At 35.9% G+C, this 21,075-nt stretch overlaps 1 protein-coding gene across 1 annotated transcript in view; it reads left to right on the top strand.

The window, feature by feature from the left end:
• The first annotated feature begins 14,715 nt into the window (after window positions 1–14,715).
• cmtr1 (cap methyltransferase 1) overlaps window positions 14,716–21,075 on the top strand; it is a 12,792-nt gene continuing 6,432 nt past the window's right edge. Inside the window, exons 1-12 of the mRNA XM_015373501.1 lie at window positions 14,716–14,846; window positions 16,632–16,733; window positions 17,026–17,189; window positions 17,308–17,466; window positions 17,567–17,659; window positions 17,749–17,820; window positions 18,120–18,214; window positions 18,794–18,866; window positions 18,965–19,163; window positions 19,252–19,370; window positions 19,496–19,592; window positions 19,687–19,819. Of these exons, the coding sequence (XP_015228987.1) occupies window positions 16,637–16,733; window positions 17,026–17,189; window positions 17,308–17,466; window positions 17,567–17,659; window positions 17,749–17,820; window positions 18,120–18,214; window positions 18,794–18,866; window positions 18,965–19,163; window positions 19,252–19,370; window positions 19,496–19,592; window positions 19,687–19,819 (1,301 nt within the window). The 5' untranslated portion in view covers window positions 14,716–14,846; window positions 16,632–16,636. The remainder of the gene's footprint in view (window positions 14,847–16,631; window positions 16,734–17,025; window positions 17,190–17,307; window positions 17,467–17,566; window positions 17,660–17,748; window positions 17,821–18,119; window positions 18,215–18,793; window positions 18,867–18,964; window positions 19,164–19,251; window positions 19,371–19,495; window positions 19,593–19,686; window positions 19,820–21,075) is intronic.

Here is a 21,075-nt window from a genome sequence, read left to right as displayed (position 1 = left end):
GCTTTATTCCAGTTCTAGCTGTTACCTTTGGGTCATTGCAGAGGGTTTGTTTTAGTGGCATCAGAGTAAAGTGGGCGGAAATACAAAAAAATATAGTATTTTGTTAGGCTTTCTTATTGAATCCTCATAAATTATACCAAAGTCTGAGGATGTCATGAGAGAACATTTGAAAAGGTTGTGAATATTTTTGCGAGTTGGGTTTAGATTGTGTTTTGATCAATTTGGGGGATTTGGGTTTTGGTCAGTTGTTTACTTTAAAGATGATCTTACCTGGCTTTTACCTGATAAACTGTAGAACACTTGTAATTTAGGATTTAGAAGGTTCAAGGAGAGTAATTATTTGCCCAAACTCTGTTTTCTTTCTTTCCATTTAGAGTCATCAGCACGGAAAATTGGATCATAGGTGTTCAAGGAGTCAGGTTGCATATTTACTGTAGACACAGACTGTTTATTGTAGAGAGCATAAGCCACATCATAGTGCTGAAATTGAAATCCTTCCCCCCCTCATAGAGGCCTCTGCTGCCAGAGGAAACAAATAACACATTATGCTGAAGGGCTGACCCCCTTAAAATAGCCACACTTTGGCCACCTTTCTGGTTAAGACCCCTCACCTGATTCAAAGATCTGTAAAAGCCCTTTCTTTATGCAATGGGTCAGCTGGGGAAATGCAGAGAAAACACTTATCAGATCAAACACATGAAGTTTTACTTCTTTCAACACATTGGACTAGGATGGTATTAATAATGAGGGTGAAGTAATTTTGAGGCTTGAAGTATTTTCTTAAAACCTTTTCCCTTTATAAGCGGCATCTGCCACCTTTTCGAAAATTCAAAAGCCACTTTTTCCACCACTGCTACGAAATTAAAATTGTCAAGAGGTTTGATTAAGATGTACATAAATATTGAAAGCCTAGAAGATTAAATTAAGATGTTTTATTTTTTTCATTCATCAGACTTTAGAAGAAATTTAATGATTAAACCTTTATAGAAAGGAAGAAAAATCATATTTATATTGTAAAATTAGTCCAGCTTAGTGAGCCACCATAAATATGAAAGCTGAAGAACATAAATAAGCCCAACCAAAAGTATAAACCAAATGAAAAAGCTGCATTGAATCAAGTAGAAAAAAAACATTGATGTTTCCTTAAAGATACAGGCAAGAATGACAAATTTATTTATGCAGCACATTTCATACACAAGGAAACTCAATGTACCTAACAACAATACAAACACAAAAAAACAAATTCAATCAATACAAATATATAAAAATACATATTATATATTATAATTAGTTAAAATGCAATCAATCACCATAGGCAAGAGTAAATATGCATGATTTCAACCTGAGCTTAAAGCTACAGTGTGTAATTTTCAGCGACATCTAACGTTTCAGACTGCAGACTGCAGCAACATGAACATCTCCCCCCACCGCTTCTCTCCCCCAACAGTACGGCGAGCGTTACGGGACAAAATGTCTTCCACGACTTCCGCATCACCTACCTTCTCAAGTGATGAGGTTTGTTTACATAGATCATTTTAATACTGCCATCTATTGTTCAGTACCGTCTCAGTTCATCTCTCTCAACTTGCCGTAGTTACTTTCGAGCGTAATGGGCGATCTCACAATCGCTAGTTTGTTGGCTCTGCGCTGCCGTAGTGCAAAGATGTCTGCCTCCATGGCTGCGAGACCCGCTCCTATGTAATTATAAATAACGAATTCTAAGGCAACGCAAATATTAAGGTTAAGAGGCTGAGCTCGTAGATGATGATAAATAACATAGTTATATATAATATATTACATTTCTGACTGTATATCCCTGTAATTATTACACACTGTAGCTTTAAACATAATCAGATTTTATGCTTGTTTTGCGTCCTTATTAAGTCTATTCCAGACCTTAGCTGCATGAAAATAATACGCAGCCTCACCATATTTAATGGTGACTCTAGGAACCACCAGTAAACCCCTCCCTGAGGATATCAAGGCCTGAGGTGGTTCATATTGGTGCTCTGGACTAATATGGTTGTGTTACCTGGTTCTGTAAGGACTCAAACAGCAGTGTTTTGGATAAATTGTAGTTATTTAACAACTCATTTGGAAAGGCCAGTGAACGGGCCGTTACAATAGTCTAACCTGCTGGAGACAAATGCATGGATTAATCTCTCCCATGTTTTTTTTTTATTTTAGTAATGTTTTTAGATGGTAATATGCTTGATGTACTGAGCTTGAGGTCTCAGTCCATGATTACCCCGAGATTTCTAACTTGTTTTTTAGGTTCTAATGAAAGAGTTTTAAGATGATGAATGACAACTCTAGTTTTTTGTAGTCCAAAGACAATTATCTCAGTTTTATCCGTATTTAACTGGAGGAAGTTGTTTTGCATCCACACACTGATCTGTTTGATAGAATGGCACAGAGTATCTACAATTATTTCTTATTTCAGTTTTTTTCAGAACCACAGTGAAGGGACCGTTGATACAGATCTGTGTCTGGAGCCACAGGTTGCTGACCCCTACTGCTCTAAAAGGAAGCCCCTTAATGGAGTCTGATGTTGGTGCCTTTATTAGTGTCATCTGACGTAGCCCAGGACTGCCTGCTAAAATGAGTCTATCAACACTCATTCTATAGGTTAGTGACCTTTAACCCTATGGGCTGTCACTTTGTGAGTTGATCATTTAAGAGCTCTTCCCCTCCACTAGAATTTCTTGAAGCTGTTTTCATCCTTTCTAGTTTTATTCTGTTTTCTGAGATGAGATGGATAAGAGTATATATGAATGTGTAGCATGTCCTTCATGGTTGGAATAATACACTCAAGAAATGGAAAAATGCTAATATAAAATTAGCTGTTTGTTTTCCCTAGTTTGTTAAAAGGCTCCTAATACTCCAAGAAAAAGTAAAAAATGTCTTTTAGGAAAACTATAAAATTTAGCTAAAACGACTTATTTGCCTTTTTTTAATTTTGATCTTCCTCTGTGAGTTTTGTACAGAAACCTAAAGTAAAACCTCAGAACATCTTAGAGGACAAATGGCACAATGAAGACCAGTGAACATACCAGATAGGTCCGAGATATCTAGGTTATATTATAAAACAATGTTTCAAGCTTTGAAAATTTAATGGACCACTTCCTAACCAATTATCTGAAAAGAATTCGACATGTCCATCCAATTTAAATCTTAGGTTAGTCTGAAAAGCAACCAAATGACTGATGTTAATAAGAGAGAACCGACAGATATCCAACACTCATGTGATAAAATATGTAATGATAAAGGCTTTTATGTCAGAGCTGAGAAGTGCATTGCTTAGGGTCTAGAGTTCTGGAACTTTTAGATGAGCTTACAATAACTTGAATGCATGCTAAGTTGTTGTTTAAGTGTTTGATGGAGAGGTGGTGGAGCCGAGACACATCCAACCATGCAGGACTGGAGCCTGTTCTAGTAGAAAGCTGGTGGAGACACACAGGATTTTACTTATCAAAATCTCTAAAAGCTGTAACATATTTTCTTTACATGTCTACTTTTCTGAGTCCCAGATAATTGGAAGTGATTTGATTCTTTGGCAGTACCAGTACTTCCTATCTGATTTTTCTCCCCATGTGTTTTTAATAAATTCCTCTGCACTTATTTAGTCATTATTTTCCTAAAACATATGTTTGTGTTTTAATAATTTTCCCATCACTGAATGTAATTACATGGTAGATCTTGCACACTTTAAGTCTCTTGATTGTTTTTTTTTGTGTTTTTGGGGGTTTTTTTCTGTTGGCTCCTTCCACAGTTGCAGTAACTCTGCAGACTTTTTATGTTTTGTATTTTACACTGACTGAGCCTACCTTTCTGGAAAGCTTCCCTTTTTGACCTCTGCTGATTATATCAACCTTGACAACAGGACTGTAACCTGTAGAGTCATGTGTGCCCTGAGATAATGAAACTATTGTGAATAGTTCCTGTTCTTTGTGTCTCCCCTAATTTCTTCTTTTCTTTTTTTCTTTTTGTTGTAGTGATAAATTAAAGTTGTTGTGAAGTTTAGGCTATTCTGTAAGTTAACAGAAATCAGATAAACGCAGGACAGAAAACATATCAAAGGTAAAATGAATAGAGCTGTTTACAGATTTACATGTTTTTTAACAAATAACCACTGTAGCTTCTGTCAATATTCTCCTTCGAATATCAATATAAATAAATGAATACACAAATAAATAAATGTCACCCAAAATACCTTCAATCATGAAAAAACAATTAATTTTATCAGCTGATAAAATAAATAAAAATATCCTTGGCTTAAAGAATCCTGTGGTTTTCATGTTAGTCATTAAGAAAGGTGAGGACAGTATACAAAGCACTTCTATGCAATTTAAATCCTATTTATGTTTTAGTTTTATTCAAAACTTAACAAAAATAAACCAATACTTTAAATGGAATATTTAACCTGTGTATAAATAAGTAAAAAGACACAAATAAACATTCTTTTATTACTTCATACTTTGGCTAACTAATTATTAATAAATTAAGTAAAAAAAAGACAAAACCACTTTAAAATGACATCAGATGAGTACATTTTGTTACAGTCAAAAGACTATAATAGAAATGATAATAAATAAATAAATAATAATCTGCTTGTAAAATTAACACTAGTTAATTGTTTTTAATATGTGACATTTGACGACAGGAATCTTGTAAAAGGCAAGTCAGGTCTTGAGGCATCAAACCATCATGGAGGGATTAATGCTGCTTTTACAGTCACTCTTAGGCAGATTAAACACACATAAACAGAGTTGGGCCTTTTTTCCTGAGAACAGTTTGGTTTTTTTAGCAGTAGGTTTAATTCCATGGGTAATTGCTTTTTCCTCGTGAGGATTTTATAAAGTTAAGACTTCTTTGGCAGGAATACATCAACAAAGTTGTTAGAAATCAGCCTGGTGATTATTTTCCAGCTGGAATGATTATAATTTATGTCACATAAGAATAAAACAGATGAAGGCAAAATGTATGAGGCAGCACTTTTAAAGCTAATGGAAAATTATACTAAAAAGGGACATGCAACACATCAAATTAACTGATGAAGGATCCTAACAGTAGCTTTAATGGACTTTTTTTTTTTGTTATACTGTTTATACATCCTGTTACTCCTGTACATGTCATGTTTCAAACAGAGGGAGCCAGCTGAGATTAACTGTGACTCAGCAACAACTTGATGAGATTCTCAGGTCATCACATCAGGACACTGTTAGCCAGGAAAAGAGATTAAAGCTTTAATTACGTTCACAGGCCAAGTCACAGAGATGTTCCTCAGAGACTTACAGTAGCTGCAAAGAACAGTTAGGATCTACAGAGGGATGGTTTATACAGAGATGATGCAGCACATTTTATAAATCATAGATTCAGTCTCATTAAAGTTTTGCTTTTAATTGATACAGTAAGAATGATACAGTAGTAAAAGTATTTTTGCACTTTTACATAATTTTTTCCACAAACTTTAATGCTCTTCGCACAGCAACGTTTTAAAGGTTGTTATGCATTGCCCTCCTGACATGATACCTGGAGCTGTGCTGCTGCCATCAACGCATTTTTTTGTGGATGCTGGAGCTTGGCCTGTTTTTCAGTGTTGTCCTGTTTCTCTGACTGTGACAAACTGTAACTGCCCTCTTTCATCCGCTGATGTGGGAGCTGGCTCGGATCTGCCTGGATGTGTGTTTCCTCGACAGGGCCGTGTGTGGAGCTGTTTGACAGTCGCTACAAGCATGCTTGGTATTAGGGATTTCTTTCAACTCAGCAATGCAATCAGCTGGTTTTTCTTAGATAGAAAAATTTGAATCAATTTGACTGTATGATCTGGTTGAATTGTCTCTGTAAAGTGCCTTGAGATGACATGTGTCGTGAGTTGCTGCTACATAAATAAACTGAATTGAATTAGCAAATTACACTTAAAAAGAAAATAAATTGTGCCTTATAAACATTACATTTCATAGTTAAGAATAGTTTAATGAAAACATTTTTTCTTGTAAGCCATTTTCTCAAATCAGTTGGGGTTCCAGGTAACTAACACTCATTGTATTTCTCAAAAATAGAAATGCAATAAGAGGGTAATAGTACTGTTCAAGCAAAGAAACTTGGAAAATACGTGCTCTTTAAAGACTTTTAGAAAGCTTTGCAAAGGAAGTTTATTTCTTTATTCCATTGGTCACAGAGGAAGCTGTACACAACGTTCAGTGCATGCTTTAATGGCTAAAGTCCTCCTCAGCATTTTATTTTTTATGCCAACAGAGGGAACTCTGAAAAGCATCAACTTAGACATGTAATGGTTCCATTAAGCACAGTAAAAGTCACCATTTACCACTAGGTAATTTTCTGCCATGCCTCATCAACCAAGGAATGCCAACCCAGAATAGATTAGGTGTGTCTCAGCATATTCACCTCCTTCTTAGCGTTTGGGGAAAAGCCACCATGTGAGATCTGACATCGACACAGCTTTCCACTGACAGTACTGATAAACCTAAACGTGAACTAAAACAACAAGGTATTCAGTATGTAGTAAAGCTTAGACCAGTTGAGATTCACATTTATTTCTACCTGAAATTGTCCTTTCTTGTAGAAATTGATTGTTTGTCCAAAAATCTAAAAAGACATCCTTGGCAAAATAACAATAATAAAATAATAGCTCTTCATCTCAGTTTGGTTAAAAATGATGAATAGCCAGCTAATCTTTGGAAACATAAATATACTAAAATATAGTTTGCTTTTTTACACTTTCTCCATTGACAAATTGCGTTTAACTTCAAAAATAAATTTACTCTATATAATATTTTTTTAATCTTATTTAAAGTTTTATAAACTTTCAACAACATATTAAAAATGTATTTATTTTCTGTTTTTAAGTTAAGTTCCTTCATTTTAAAGCTAAAATTTGTGGTGATCAAAAAACTTTTTGAACTTTACTAGATGTTTGTTGTCTTTAAAAAAGGTAATGTTTGCAGCTCTAAGTGAGTTTCATTAGCTGGATTGAATATCAAAATGGTTCTCCGGATTGTAAAGGTTGCAAACCCTCTGATCTAAACACTCCTATTGTAAAATCTAAAGCACAAAGTTTTTTAATAACAGGAAAGTAAAAGATGTATTAGATGTCATGTAGGTTTAGAGTTATGTTCTAGGTGATGAAAGCTACACCAAGATGATTACAGAAGCCTTGAAAGTCTGAAATTTTAGACCTCAGAGACTGCAGAGAGAGAGATACATGAGACGGACTCTTGTCTCTGTGAACTACTGTATGACCTGCAGCAGGTTGAACTAACTCTAACTAAAGCATATTGCTCACATTCTTCTCATCTTTTCTTTTGCAAGAGACTTTGGAGAACCTGACTCTGTAGATACAACCTAAACACATCTTAAGGTGATTTTCCTGCACTTTATTTGCTGTTATTTTGAAAATTGCTAACTTTTTTCTCAAATTAACACAATACTCAATTCATAAACAAAAAATTGTTTTATGTGTTACATGTTTAGATAAGGTATGATTCTTCTGATTTGTCTGAATATACCAGTATTATACCAAAAAATATATTTGTTTATTGTAACAGTAGGTTCTCATATAGAGAACTATAAAAAAAAAAACCTTGACATTTAATTTGACTCTATTTAATTGATCCAAAAAATTCAGTGTGTTCATACAGACACTTTAATGCCAAATATATAAATGCAGACACTCACTCATACTGTAGCATCCACTTTTCCACTGCAGAAAAGACATTAAGCTCTTTGTCGTTTGCTGCAAGGCAGAGTAACCAGAACCTCCTGAATAGGTCGAAAGAGAAACACAAAGGACCTCTGTTTGGATGTGTTCACATCCGTTAACATGTGGAGTATAGAAAGAAGCCATCTCTGTCTTGGAGTCATTTTTTATTTCTGGGAGGATGAAGTTAATTAAAAGGATCGACTGAAGTTCCCAGATGGTTTGTCCAGGTGTATGTATTATATTCACTATTCAGTATATTTCCATGCATTTTCTCCTTAAGACTCACATGTAATCTATACATACCTGACATCCAACTGCTTGGTTACAGAAATTGTTTTTTTTTTTTAAAGCAGCTTACAAGTGTAATTGGGTCAGAACTCCATGCTTAAGCCTCCGGAATCAGGTGGCATCAACTAGAAACTCTGGTGCTGCATGCCTGGTGCACAGATTAGCTCACTTAAACTAAACTATGCTCAATCATCATGTTTTTCAGATGTATTACACATCGCATAGCACATTGGTGACAGAATCCAACGAACACAACTTAAAACAATCAATCCGGAGAACTTTTGAAGGAGGGTGCAGATGATGAAGACAATAATACATATTATGTTTTTCCACTTTTTTGGAATGACTATGACCTCGATGACTGAGTCTTTGCCAGCAATACTGTCAGCTAAGAAGAAAGAAGAAATGAAGAAATTAAAACATATGTTTATGTAGAAAAAGCAGCAATCTTTATAAGATATATATATATATATATATATATATATATATATATATATATATATATATATATATATATATATATATATATATACTAATGTGTCAAAATGATATTAATCCAGAAGTCTTTGTCTACAACAGCCAGCTCCAACCATGTCCTTAAGAGGGATGCCTCTGCAGCAACCCAGCTGAATGATAAGGCTGAATTCTCTCACCAGGAAGTTATTCATCTTCACTGATACATGGTTATAAACTATTCATTTGGTTCAAGTAGGCTGACGAAAGGATGCATTTAATAGTTGCAAGATAGCAGCTCTGGATGACTAAACCCACGTACCCATTGTCTACTGTCTCTCTGGAAACATTTGTCTGACTTTCTAAGAGGTAACATGAACACGTCCCATTAAATTAAAATTGTCCAGTTTTTGTATCAAATGTTAGTTAATCCAATATTCTATTAGAAATATATATTTTTTTTTTTATCATTGTTTTTATCATTATTTTATCATTGTCTCCCTTTTATCTCCTCTTTCTTTCATCTTTTCTCCTATTTTTCTTTTTTTCCTTTCCTGTTCTTCTTACATTGCAGTGTCCATATAATCTGTAATAATCCCTGCAGGAATTATAATAAAGCTATTTATATGCTTAAATCAAGCACAAAACTACATATAAGAATATATACAGTGATCTATGCTGACATCTAGCGGTCATAGCAGGTATTACAGTCATATTTTAATATTGCACTAGAATACATGTCAGAAGCCTTTGTATAGTCAAGGTATGTCAAAGAAAACACAAACCATATTTTTTTTTTATGATTATTTATTTAAGCATAAACATTTATATACAGTATATTAAATGGAAAGTTCATAATAAGGTGCTTTATTGAGCATCGAGTCTCTAAAGAGTGTCTCTTGCAAACTGATATTTTTCTAAAATGTCCATTTTTTCCCAAAATACAACTGTTTATATTTCCATCCATGTATAGAAGTCAGGTCTAACTTTAGTAAACGTTACTGCAACAACATCAAATGAGAAAATAGCACAGTAAATAAAAAACTTATCCTATATCTGAAGCGTAAGCTGCCATAAAAAATTATCACCTATGACTTTTTTCATCATAATGTCTCAAAATGCTAATCTTTCTTTTACATTTATGCAATAGTTTTGAAGTTCTGGTTTGTTTTGTAAAGAGGTTTCGATGCAATCCTCTTTGCAGTTACAATTGAAAAGCTCAGACTTACATTCATATGCTGTCAAAAGGTAATTTTCTCCACTTAAAAAAGCATCAAACACAACAAGTATACAGGCATAAAAAGGTCTGTTAGGAGACCTCTAATAGTCATCCATCTACATACATTTTATGAATGTAGACGAATGAAAATTTTTTTGTGGGAAACTGGGTAAGATCCGAATGGATTCACATGTTAACCAAGGTGGTGCCCAGGGCGGCTGTCCTGGTACCTGTCCTTGGCAACAACACGTGAGTCCAGCTGCATGCCCAGTACAGCTCACACAATAAGCTGGGAGAACCCAATGTCCTGCCCCGCTAATCTCATTTAGCATCCAAGATACACGTGCATGACCACATATACAGGTTATATACACAAAAATTGAAGGAGTTGCAAAGATTTTCTAAAATTTTGAATGCACCCAAATTGATTGTTATTTATAGACTGAGATTTTAATATAAGTCACCAAAACAAGATATTTGTTTCATCACATACTGAGCTAAACTATAGATCAGTTTCATTTATATTGCTAGTTTTAACTGATTATTTATAAGGCATGAAAAAATTGGAGAATATGGGCCATGATCCACGTTCAACATAAGCCAAGTTAAAAAAAAAAAAACATTATTAGCTGCCTATTTATTATACCTATTCATACTCATTTAACAAGCAAACAAACAAACAAAACAAAAAACAATAATACTCAGCTTTGTAGAGAAGGATAGGAAGCCCTTTTACACAGAATTTTAAGGCAACATTCTCTTCAGTTCAAACACAACAAAATAATAATAATTGGAGAGAAATTTAGCAATATTGAACATGAATCATGCACCAAACTGGGGAAATGCAAAAAGCAGCATAAATAAACAATCAATAAGGGTGCAGAAGTTTATATTTTTATGATAAAATGTTCATTTTTATAAAATGTGTAACTCACTGACTGAACGTGAGAATAAAAGCTGCCAGATGGTTGATAAGAAAAAAATTCTTCCAGCATCCCTGAAAGTATCACTGTGTTTAAATTATGTATTTGCTGACTTTTTTGTATTAATCCACGAATACTAACTTCTTAATGCGTCCAGAAATAACTTTCGATAGGAGTGTACCTTCCAAAGTGATCATTTTTTTTAACCAAAAAAAAAGAGTTTATTTTCTATCGCTTTCATCTGAAGAGGTGCCTCGATGGCTTGTAGCGCAGCGTGAGCTGGCGGGAGCTGTAGCCGGACAAACCCACACCCATCAGACCCATCAGGAGGGCCAAGCGGGGCACGGTAGAACTCTCCTGGCTCTGCAGCATTGTCTGGGCTGCTTGGGTCTGAAAAAGAGAGTAGTGGTTGTTACAATGCATGCAGCCTTATTATCCAAACAAAATCCTTATAAGAGGCTGACGGAGGGATCTCCACAGTGATGTGTCTCCCAGAATAGAAGAGGTGACCAATAAAGACCTGTTCAATCTCAGCAATGGTCTTTCCAAGAGGAAAAAGCTGAACTAAAGTCTCTATATTTTGCTTACTAACATTGGTTATATTGAACTTGAAGACATAGCAGGTCCATGACGTCTACAAGGGTCAGGACTACAAAATGTCAGACATACAGTATGGTTTTCTGTGAAAAAAATTGCTTTTAAAGCTAAATCAAACCTTTTTATGTCTTTCAGCTCATAAAAATATGGCACTTTATTTTGCACACTCTTTTTACTTCTTTTATAACCAGTACTGCAGTTTGCCCCACTCTATATAAGACTTTTTATTAGCTTCACAACACAAGCTTTGCAACACAGATAATGGGCTGTCTCCTTTTTAAAAAAAAAAAACATACTCTGAAGCTCTAAATCCAGCTGCATGTGTCTGAAATATCTACCAGGACACAAGGGTTTACTGCAACTGCTCAGGAGATCCAATTAGTTAAATCCATTTATAGAGACACACTGCTGCGGTTCTCTATTTTAAATCCTACCATGACCATGACTAATATGAGCTGTTTGAATAGTAGGGTTATCATTTAAAAGAACTCCTCTATCTAATTATATAACTTACCAATGTTCAGTTTTTGGGGGATTTAATTCTGATTTTAAATATGAATGTGGTCTATAAAAACAGCAGCAATAAAATAATCTACAAATTAATTTTAAAAATGCAATCCACATTATTTTCACAGTATCCAAATATGTGTAACTGCTGTACACTATGTAGTCATAAGAGGGTTTTTTTTTTTTTTGCTTTCCAGATTTTACAGTTAATAAGATCTATCCACACTGGGATATTATCTGAAAGCATCACACAAACCTGCAGGTATCTGATATATCCAGGGGTCAATCGAGGGATGCGGAAAAACATCCCTGCTCCTTTCAGTGCTTTACAGTTGATGTCTGAAAAGTCTTCCTCGGGTTGCCCTCAGGAGCTGCTGCCGGGCAACTGTATCTAACTGCGTCTCTGTGTGTAGGTACCAGCAGCTCTCCCCGGTGTCTACAGGCACAAGCTCCTCAATCAGATGACCTGCTCCAGGGAAAACCAGTATATAAAGCCCTGGCATCATTACCAATGTGTGAGCTGGTAATTTTGTGTGTGTGCATGTGAGGCGTGTGTGCATCTGTGTCACTGATGGATTAGCAGATCTACTGCCAACATGGTGGGTTAATACACCCTGGATAGACACTCCTAATCTATTGTCCACAAATTAGGCCTGCCAGTTAGCACCATTACAGAGTTTTAAAAAAAAGAAAAAAAAAACTTTTTTATATAGGAAAATGGAAACATTTTTTTTTCTATGTAATGATCATTATAAAGTAAAAATGACCTGCAGTCGTTTGTACCTGATCCTGCTCAGTTTAAGGAAAACTGTCATGATCGTGACGGATGGGCCCAGTATTTAAGGTCAAAGCATTTATTAACACAAAAACACAACAGAACTGAAGCACGGAGCTCGGACCGCAGTGGCTGCAGGGTGGGAGGCTGTCAACGCCCGATCACTGACACTCTGGAGGGAGAAACACAGGTAAGTGACCTGATCATCTGACAGGAGACGATTATCTGATTGAGTCACTTACCTGGTTTAACATTTCAGCACATCCTCTATAAGGAAGGCAGGATCTAGCCGATGGACTGTGGTGCAGAGCTGTCCAAAGTGTCTCTGACACAGGAACATTTCTGGAATCTAGAGGTCCCCAGCCCGGTCAGGGGTTCCGCTCCACACAGGAACAGAACGATCCAGGGTTCCAGGAATCCACAGAACATGAAGGCAGGTTCAGAGTTGCATGAGTCAAGCAACCAGCTCAGACAAAAACGCACAGATGCAGACAGGCAGGCTCAGTGGTTGAGGGACAGAGACAAGACATGGTACCAGGATTACTGCAGAACTTTAAACTGGTCTCTACCTAGGAGCCAGGCTTACGGACTTAAAGCTGTAGTCCGACCTGGGAGCCAGGACACGATCAGGAGACAAGACAAACACTAAAAACCTCTCAACCCACTGGCCGCTGGGAACGGGAACATGAACCATAGAGTAACTTAAAGTAACAAAACAAACAAACGGACATCAAACAATGATCTGGCCCGACAGCTGGGCTGAACCGCATGTATTGCAGAGGGAGCAGGTGAAATAGATGAATGATAATTAGAGAGCGGTGAGGGAATGGCAGGTGAATGATGCAAGTAATTAAGGTCAGATATCAGGGTAGATCATGACAAAAACACTGAGTAGCCTCCAGCAGCCTGTATAAAAAGCGGGGTCAATATTAAATATTAGTTGAGTTAGATTTTTATATTCAAACTGAAATACAATCATCGAAGGACATCCATAAATCTTGATAATTTTCACAAGCAACCGGAAGCAGCCAATACAACTAGCAGCAAATACATGTATTTTATTATCATTACAGTACATGTATACATGAATGAAAAATTTGTTATCAGGGCAAGTATAAAAATAATCTTTCCGTTCAGACTTAGAATTAGACTTTTATTGAAATTTTGTTTACATGTAGTGTATACAGAATGAAATTCTTTTTGTACAGCTTTCAGACAGTAAATGAGAAGCAGCTTAGCAGTGAAATGAACATTTCCATTTCATAAAGAGCAGCAGTGATCAAATATAAATAGTGTTGGAGAAAAAACATGATGTAAAACGAATTGATATGGAAGTTCTGAGCATTTCAAAAATATATGACATATATGACAAACATATATGGTGCAAATATGCAGCATTTTGGTGTTATCAGTGTGATAAAATGCAGTGTGAATTCTGGCCCAAGTGCTGAAAAACACATGTTAAAGTGCCCTCTAAGGAGCCAAACCATGTATTAAAGGATACTACAGTGGTCAGGATGCGCTATATGTATCCTTTTTTTCTCTCCGCCCCTGCTGTTCAAAAAGTCTATGCACGCCACTGTCCCAATGTGACTACTTTTTTCATGCTTACATAGATACAGCTAACTTTTTCAGTATGACTTTTTTTGCATTGAAAAGTTAATGTGTAATTAATCCTTTCCGGGTTAGGAAAATTTACATTTATGAACATTTTACAGTTAGATTAAAACTGTAAATGCTTATGTTCACTGCATCTATGTAGCTGTTTTAAAGATTGCATCAATTTTTTATTTATTTTTTTTTCCAGTATCAGTGTTATTAACACCCATACACACACACATTTGACCTCAGTTCAATTTTTCTTACATTAAGACATTTTAAGTATGAATATTTATTCATAATGGAAATATAACTATATCATGAAAGAATAATATTAACCCCCTGTGAATATCTTACAGAGTCATACCAGAAATAACCGCTGTACTTGCTGTTTGTAGGACATCTAAGGAAAAACAAAATAAATGTTCTAATGATTTAAAAGAGTATTAAAAATATTAAGAATTATATTATTATATTAAGCAGTTCATATGTCAGTATTAGTAGCCCTTCCTATGGCGCGGTAGCTCTCAGCCTAAAGTAAGTGGTTGACCCCTGGTTCAAAGCATAACGTCACTTTTTACAAAACAACTCAAACTCCCATGTTGCAGTTGGGGCGCCTTCCGGAAGTAACGTCATCTGTTTGCGTCCGTCCAAGGAAAAAGGACGCTGAGCGGGCTAATTCTTTAGAGAACTGCTTTTTTGGCACATTTTTCCATGCAAAATAAAAACTCTTACTCGAACATTTTGAAACATTTTGAGACAGTAAGTCCCAGTCGATGTTGTTTCCCCACAGAAGAGTGAAGCTCTCCCCCCCTCCGAGCTGGTAAAACAAAGAATAGTTGGCTAACATTGCACGCTAACAGCTAATGCTGCGTAGTTTCATTTCTTTGAAAACACAAAATGAAGTAGCCTGTTAAATCTATCAGTGCTTCTTGGTGTTTTCTACAAAAACATTGCAGACTGACATGGGCCTGTACTCAATACATTTACCACATAATCGATAGGTAATTGTTTGTGTTTGAAATTGTTGTGTTCTCAATGCGTGAAGTTCTTGGTGGGGATACTGGAGAATTTAAGGTCGAAAGTCGAGTTAATTCTTGGACTGCATTATAATAACACAAACAGCATTTAAAAAGATGGATATAATAATTAACTATTCAATTATTATAGTTCTGTATTAAGTTGCATTGCATAAATATGCAAGTAATGACAAAGGGTAAATATGATATGCTTTTTCAAAATTGCATTTATTTATTTAAGTGATTTGTCAAAGATGTCTGGTAATGAATCCTAAAATATGTGCTTACTTTAGTGATATCAGGAATTTAAATAGTATTAATGAAATCTGTGTTGTCTTTGATCTTCTGTCGGTGGGATTTTAAATGTAATGCAAAATTACATTATTTGAACTATGTATTTATGTTCTTCAAAATCATAACAAAAGTTAGATGCGAGCATCTTTTTTGTATCTATTATTAAGCTCTAATGGCAAACCCACATGTCTTTGAAAACAACTAATCATTTGCTACGGGTTTGTTTCCTGTATTTTGTACTTTAGATTTTTTTGTTAAGTCTTACCTGTTTTAGTTTTGTTTACAAAATAAAGTGCTGGAATTGCAAGTTGATGATTTAGATTGCAAAACAGCTGTGTCAATCATTTTTCTACAATTTGTCCAACTCTAGATGTAAAATCTGCATCTAAGCCTATCCTTTTGCTTGTTGCTTTTATAGACAAAAATTGGACGGGGGTAATTTCAGTAAAATTAAATCATAAATCTGATTTTTTGTTATATTTGACATGCGAGTTATAGTCATACCCAGTAAAGGCAGGGTTGGGTAATATCAGCGACCAATTGATCAGTGCATCTCCATCGATATAGACTGACTTAGTATTATAAAAGAACTGTCGCTGATTGTAACTATTCCTTTTTACAAACCAACCCCCCTTGCTGCCATGACAGTGCTATAGCAAATCTCCCCTAAACAAGAACATGCATCTATAGTAAGGATGCATTATATTGTCAGCGTTATCGACACTTGCCAATATTAGCCTTAAAACCAAATATCGGACATTGACTATTCCACCATTAAAACACACCGACACAAAAGCGGAAAAGAAAGCAAGGGTTATGCCTGCAGTACCTGCGGGTTGATGATGATGCATGTAAAAAATTTTGGTGGTGTGGATGTTTGTTGAAGTTTCCAAAACAGCTGAACTGTTATTTGCAATGAATGCACAGTACTGGTAGGAGAAAACTATCTGTTAGTAGGTCTAGGGAATACAATTATTGGTATTGATTATTAGCTAGCTAATTTGTATAATGTCAGCTACATTTTTCTGTATCGTGCACCCGTAATTTATAAAACAAATTTATAAGAACAGAACAGCATGCTTATTTTTAAATAATAAAAGTGTTTGATGCTACCTGTGATTCTAGTTCAGCTAGGTATATCGCATTGTGTTTATACAAGCCAAAAGTTTGATTATTTACATTCATTTACACTACCATTAGTCTTGTTTTTAACCAACACTGTGCTTCATTTCAGTTGTAATGAAGAGAAGAGCGGATCCAACATACTCACCTCTGCAGGGGCCAAAGAGGCAGCGCGATGAAAGTAGCTCAGATGAAGAGTCCCTGTCTAGACAGGGTAATATATTCATGTCTACCATTAACTGAAATAAAATGTGTGCTTTAGGTTATGGTTAGCCATTTGAAACATTCACATAAATCCTCTTTTCTTCCTGATTGGATTCACTTTGGGTGTGCTTTTTGAATTAGAAATTTTCTCTGTGCATATTTACAGTTAGCAACATCTAGCATCATATTTTGAGAAATATAATGTAATCTGCATATTTATTTGTTTGTAAGATGCTATTGTTATTTTAATACTGTTTTAAATGAGGTTTCTATGCATGTTTCTCTGGTGTCGTCCTGTCCAGACTCCAGCCAAAATGACTCCCTCAGTGACCAGGAGGATCACAGACCGAGCTTTTCCATGCCGTCCATATCAACATCCTCCTCCTTTGATACCAAAGATGATGACAGCTCCTCTCAGACCGCCTCGAAGTTCTCTATGTACAACAGCGTGTCACAGAAGCTCATGGTAATTAAATAAAAACCTTGTTTTTTTTTAGGAGCTTACACATTGTACTGTTTTGAATTCATAAAGTGTAGCATGCTGTGTTTTAAAATCTCCCCTAACCTTACTCTTTTTCCCACAGGCGAAGATGGGTTTCAGGGAAGGGGAGGGTCTGGGTAAGTTTGGCCAGGGACGCAAAGAGATCGTGGAGGCTTCCACCCAGCGTGGAAGGAGGGGTCTGGGCCTCACGCTGCAGGGTTTCAAAGGAGAGCTGAATGTTGACTGGCGTGATGAACCACAGGTGAGAAAAAAACATTTATCCACCTTTTTTTTCTTTCTTTTATTTTTTCTTTAAAATTGTTTAATTGAAGCAAAGTTGTTTGCTTTTTTTTTCTTCACAGCCCAGTGCTGTTGAGAAAGTTGACTGGTTTCCAGAATGCATGACGGAGATCCCGGATGCAGAGGAGCTGAGGGACTGGTTGATTCTGGGACCGGTAAAATACCAACATGGGCACTTTATCTGAGAGATCTGGATTTATACTTTTCCAAATATTTAAATATATATTTTTTTATCTTTGGGCAGAGAAAACTAAAGATTGAGGATGAAACCGAGTTTTGCACAGAAGATCTTCTGCACACTCTTCTACGATGCAAGGTGAGCTGTAAAAGTATTCTACTTTTATCATGTTCGTGTTATAACAATTAAAAGAAAAAAGCCCAACTAGAGCAAATCTAGTTATAGGCTTTTCAGTTAGTACATTTAAAAGAAAGTTTTAAAATCAGGTTATTTTTACATAAAGCATCTCAATCTCTAACTTTACCAGCTAAATAAATTCAGCTTGCTTCATTCTAATTACAAATCATTGATATTTTTATCTTTCTTGTTTGTTTAAATGTTAAACTTTCTTGCTGGCAGTTTTTTCTTCATACTAATGTGTTTGTTTTTGTATTCAGACGATCTTTGATGACCTGGAGGGTGAGGAGATGAGGAGAGCACGAACACGTTCCAATCCTTACGAGACAATCAGAGGAGGAATCTTTCTCAACAGGTAAAAAACTATATTGAAATACCAGCTTCAATTTAGGATGTTAAAGCATTTTTTTAATTTTTATTTCAGTTGGGTTCACTTTTGTACAGCTCACAATTATTGTCCTAATGTGGGAGTCAGGTATCATGATAAAACAGATTTTTTTAGGAAAACAAAATGTGTTATGAGTTCTTTAAAATAACAAAGCCTGAAAATTAAACAGATATTTTAAATGAATTAAATCCATAGGATTCTCCACTTTTGAAGTTCACAGGAGCCACCCAGCTGTTTGCACCTTCACTTGACTCTAACCTCTGACCTGTTCAAGCTGAAACCATTATCCAAATGCCTCAAAAGTTAAAACAACATTTAATAACTTAATGACCTGATTAATTAAATCATTTTGCTACTATTACATTTTAAATGGGTCGAAAGTAAAAATAAAAAAGACGCAAATACTTTCTGACACCCTAACATTGAAAATTTATAGAAAACTTTGTCATCTTTGCACTTTTATAATTTATCTCTACTGCTCTGTTTCAATTATTTAAATTATGCTATATTATGCTTTAAATTATGCTATATGTTGTCTGTATATAGAGCAGCCATGAAAATGGCCAACATCGATCACTGCTTTGACTACATGTTTACTAATCCAAAGGATTCTCAAGGGGTGAGTGTGTTTGCTCCAATACAGCACCTCTGATGGATGACAGAGCGCAGGTCCATATAATCATCTGCTTCAATGAAAATGATGCTTTTATCATATAGAAATCGTTGGTGAAGGACCGTGAGGGCGAGCCTCTGTATTTCGGCGACGTCTGTGCGGGGCCTGGTGGCTTCTCAGAGTATATTTTGTGGAGGAAACGCTGGCACGCAAAGGGCTTTGGGATGACGCTGAGAGGGCCGTGCGATTTCAAACTGGAGGATTTCTATGCCGCGCCGAGCGAGTTGTTTGAACCCTATTACGGTGTGTTGATGAAACTCACCTCTCAGAGGGGAAAAGCTGATATTTCAGATTATAAATGATTGAGTGGATGTTTGTCTGTGTGTCTCAGGTGAGGGCGGAGTGGACGGGGATGGTGACATCACTCGGCCTGAAAATCTTAATGCATTTCGTAATTTTGTCATGGAGAACACAGACAGAAGAGGGCTGCATTTCCTCATGGCAGATGGGGTAAGATGAATTCTGAACAATATCTTCCTACTTTTACTTAAAATAATTAGAAAAATAATGATAAGCCTGGAGAACTCGGTCTAGTTGGCTGAGATCTGTGTTGATGGCATTTGTTTTTTTTGCAGGGTTTCTCTGTGGAGGGTCAGGAGAACATCCAGGAGATCCTCACCAAACAGCTGCTGCTCTGTCAGTTCCTCACTGCCCTCTCCACTCTCAGGACAGGTATGAGTGGGTGTGTTTGTCAATGTTTATAAAGAAACTCAGTGAATCGGCACACATCTTCACCTTAACTTATTTTTCGTTTTTTTCCTCCTAGGTGGCCATTTTGTCTGTAAAACGTTTGACCTCTTCACTCCTTTCAGCGTGGGCTTGGTCTACCTCCTCTACCTCTGCTTTGACAGGATCTCCCTCTTCAAACCTGTAACCAGCAGGCCTGCAAACTCTGAGAGGTGGGCTCCGTGAATGTGAATGCAATAGAAAATTATCAAGTTTGTTTTTAAAGCATCATTCGGAATGTTTTAAAGGAAAAGAAATGGTAAAGTAAAATTAAGTTAATCCATAAAGACAGTATTCTAATTAAATTAAAGATATAAACACAAAAAAATAGCTGAAACAAATACAAGAAAATACGTTTGATCTTTTCGGGAGTTCTGCTGTGAATAATACCAGGTTTTTTCCTGATTTAAAATCTGTACATCTCAGATTTTAATGTAGTTGGTTTCAGAGATCAGGGGCCTGTTTTAGGATTCAGGTTTAGTGGAAACTCTTAAGTTTTCTAAACCTGAAATCAGATCATTTCAGATTTTAAGAAGCTGATAAATGTCAGAATGACCACTTAAAATGTGTAAACATTTATAGGTATATAAAACTTAATTCTTACTGGTACAATTTAGTTTTTTGTACTTTTCTAAATTCAGTTTCTGTTTCAAAAATATAATTTAGAATATCATTGGTTTTGACCAGTAAGAATCGTATTTAAGTGATCTACAAATGGAACAACAGAGGGGATAGTGGTTTTAATAAATGTCAAAATGGCCTGCTATAACAGACTTCATATAAAGGTGTACCCTAACTGGAGTAGTAATCTTCTCCTACGCCATCCCCCTTTCTGTATCTCTGCCATTTAAACACATTCTTCAATGTTTCTTTCATTCTGCATTTAAATCTCTAGTTCCAGTGGGAAATAGGCACTTCCTGTTGCCTGTTGTCATGGGGACTCGTCGAATCGGACTTAACCGATAAAGGCTTTTCATACTTGTTACGCACGTCTTCAACTCTCAGTGAACCTACTCAGAGTTAATCAACTCTCAACAGCCTTTATGAAACTGAAACAGATCAATTCAGAGTTTGTTAAACTTGCTTTGTGAAACGGTTCTCAGTGCTCTTATTCAGTTTGAGTTCTAAAAATTCTGAATAAACAAATGATTAATGACCACCTAGATGAGACTTATTTAGGCTTTAAAGCCTTTTAATGTGTAAAGAGTCCAATAATGAGATTTAAGGGAGAAGTTCGGTTTTTAACACTTTAAGCCCATTTTCTGTAGTGTCCAGGATGAAATCGAATGATCGACACCAAAAGTTTGACAATTGGTCCTGTCTCTGCTTTTTGGCTCATTTAGAATCAACCCCTGGCTGCTTCAGAATGGCTTTCATAGAGCATGTCCGATAATGTCCTTAAAACAACCTTAAACGTTCTTTTTTTAAA

This window comes from Cyprinodon variegatus, unplaced genomic scaffold, assembly GCF_000732505.1.
Source record: "Cyprinodon variegatus isolate N-32 unplaced genomic scaffold, C_variegatus-1.0 Scaffold4, whole genome shotgun sequence".
Classification (NCBI taxonomy): domain Eukaryota; kingdom Metazoa; phylum Chordata; class Actinopteri; order Cyprinodontiformes; family Cyprinodontidae; genus Cyprinodon; species Cyprinodon variegatus.
The sequence above is the reverse complement of the archived record's forward strand: the minus strand, read 5'-3'. Positions and strand labels throughout refer to the sequence as shown.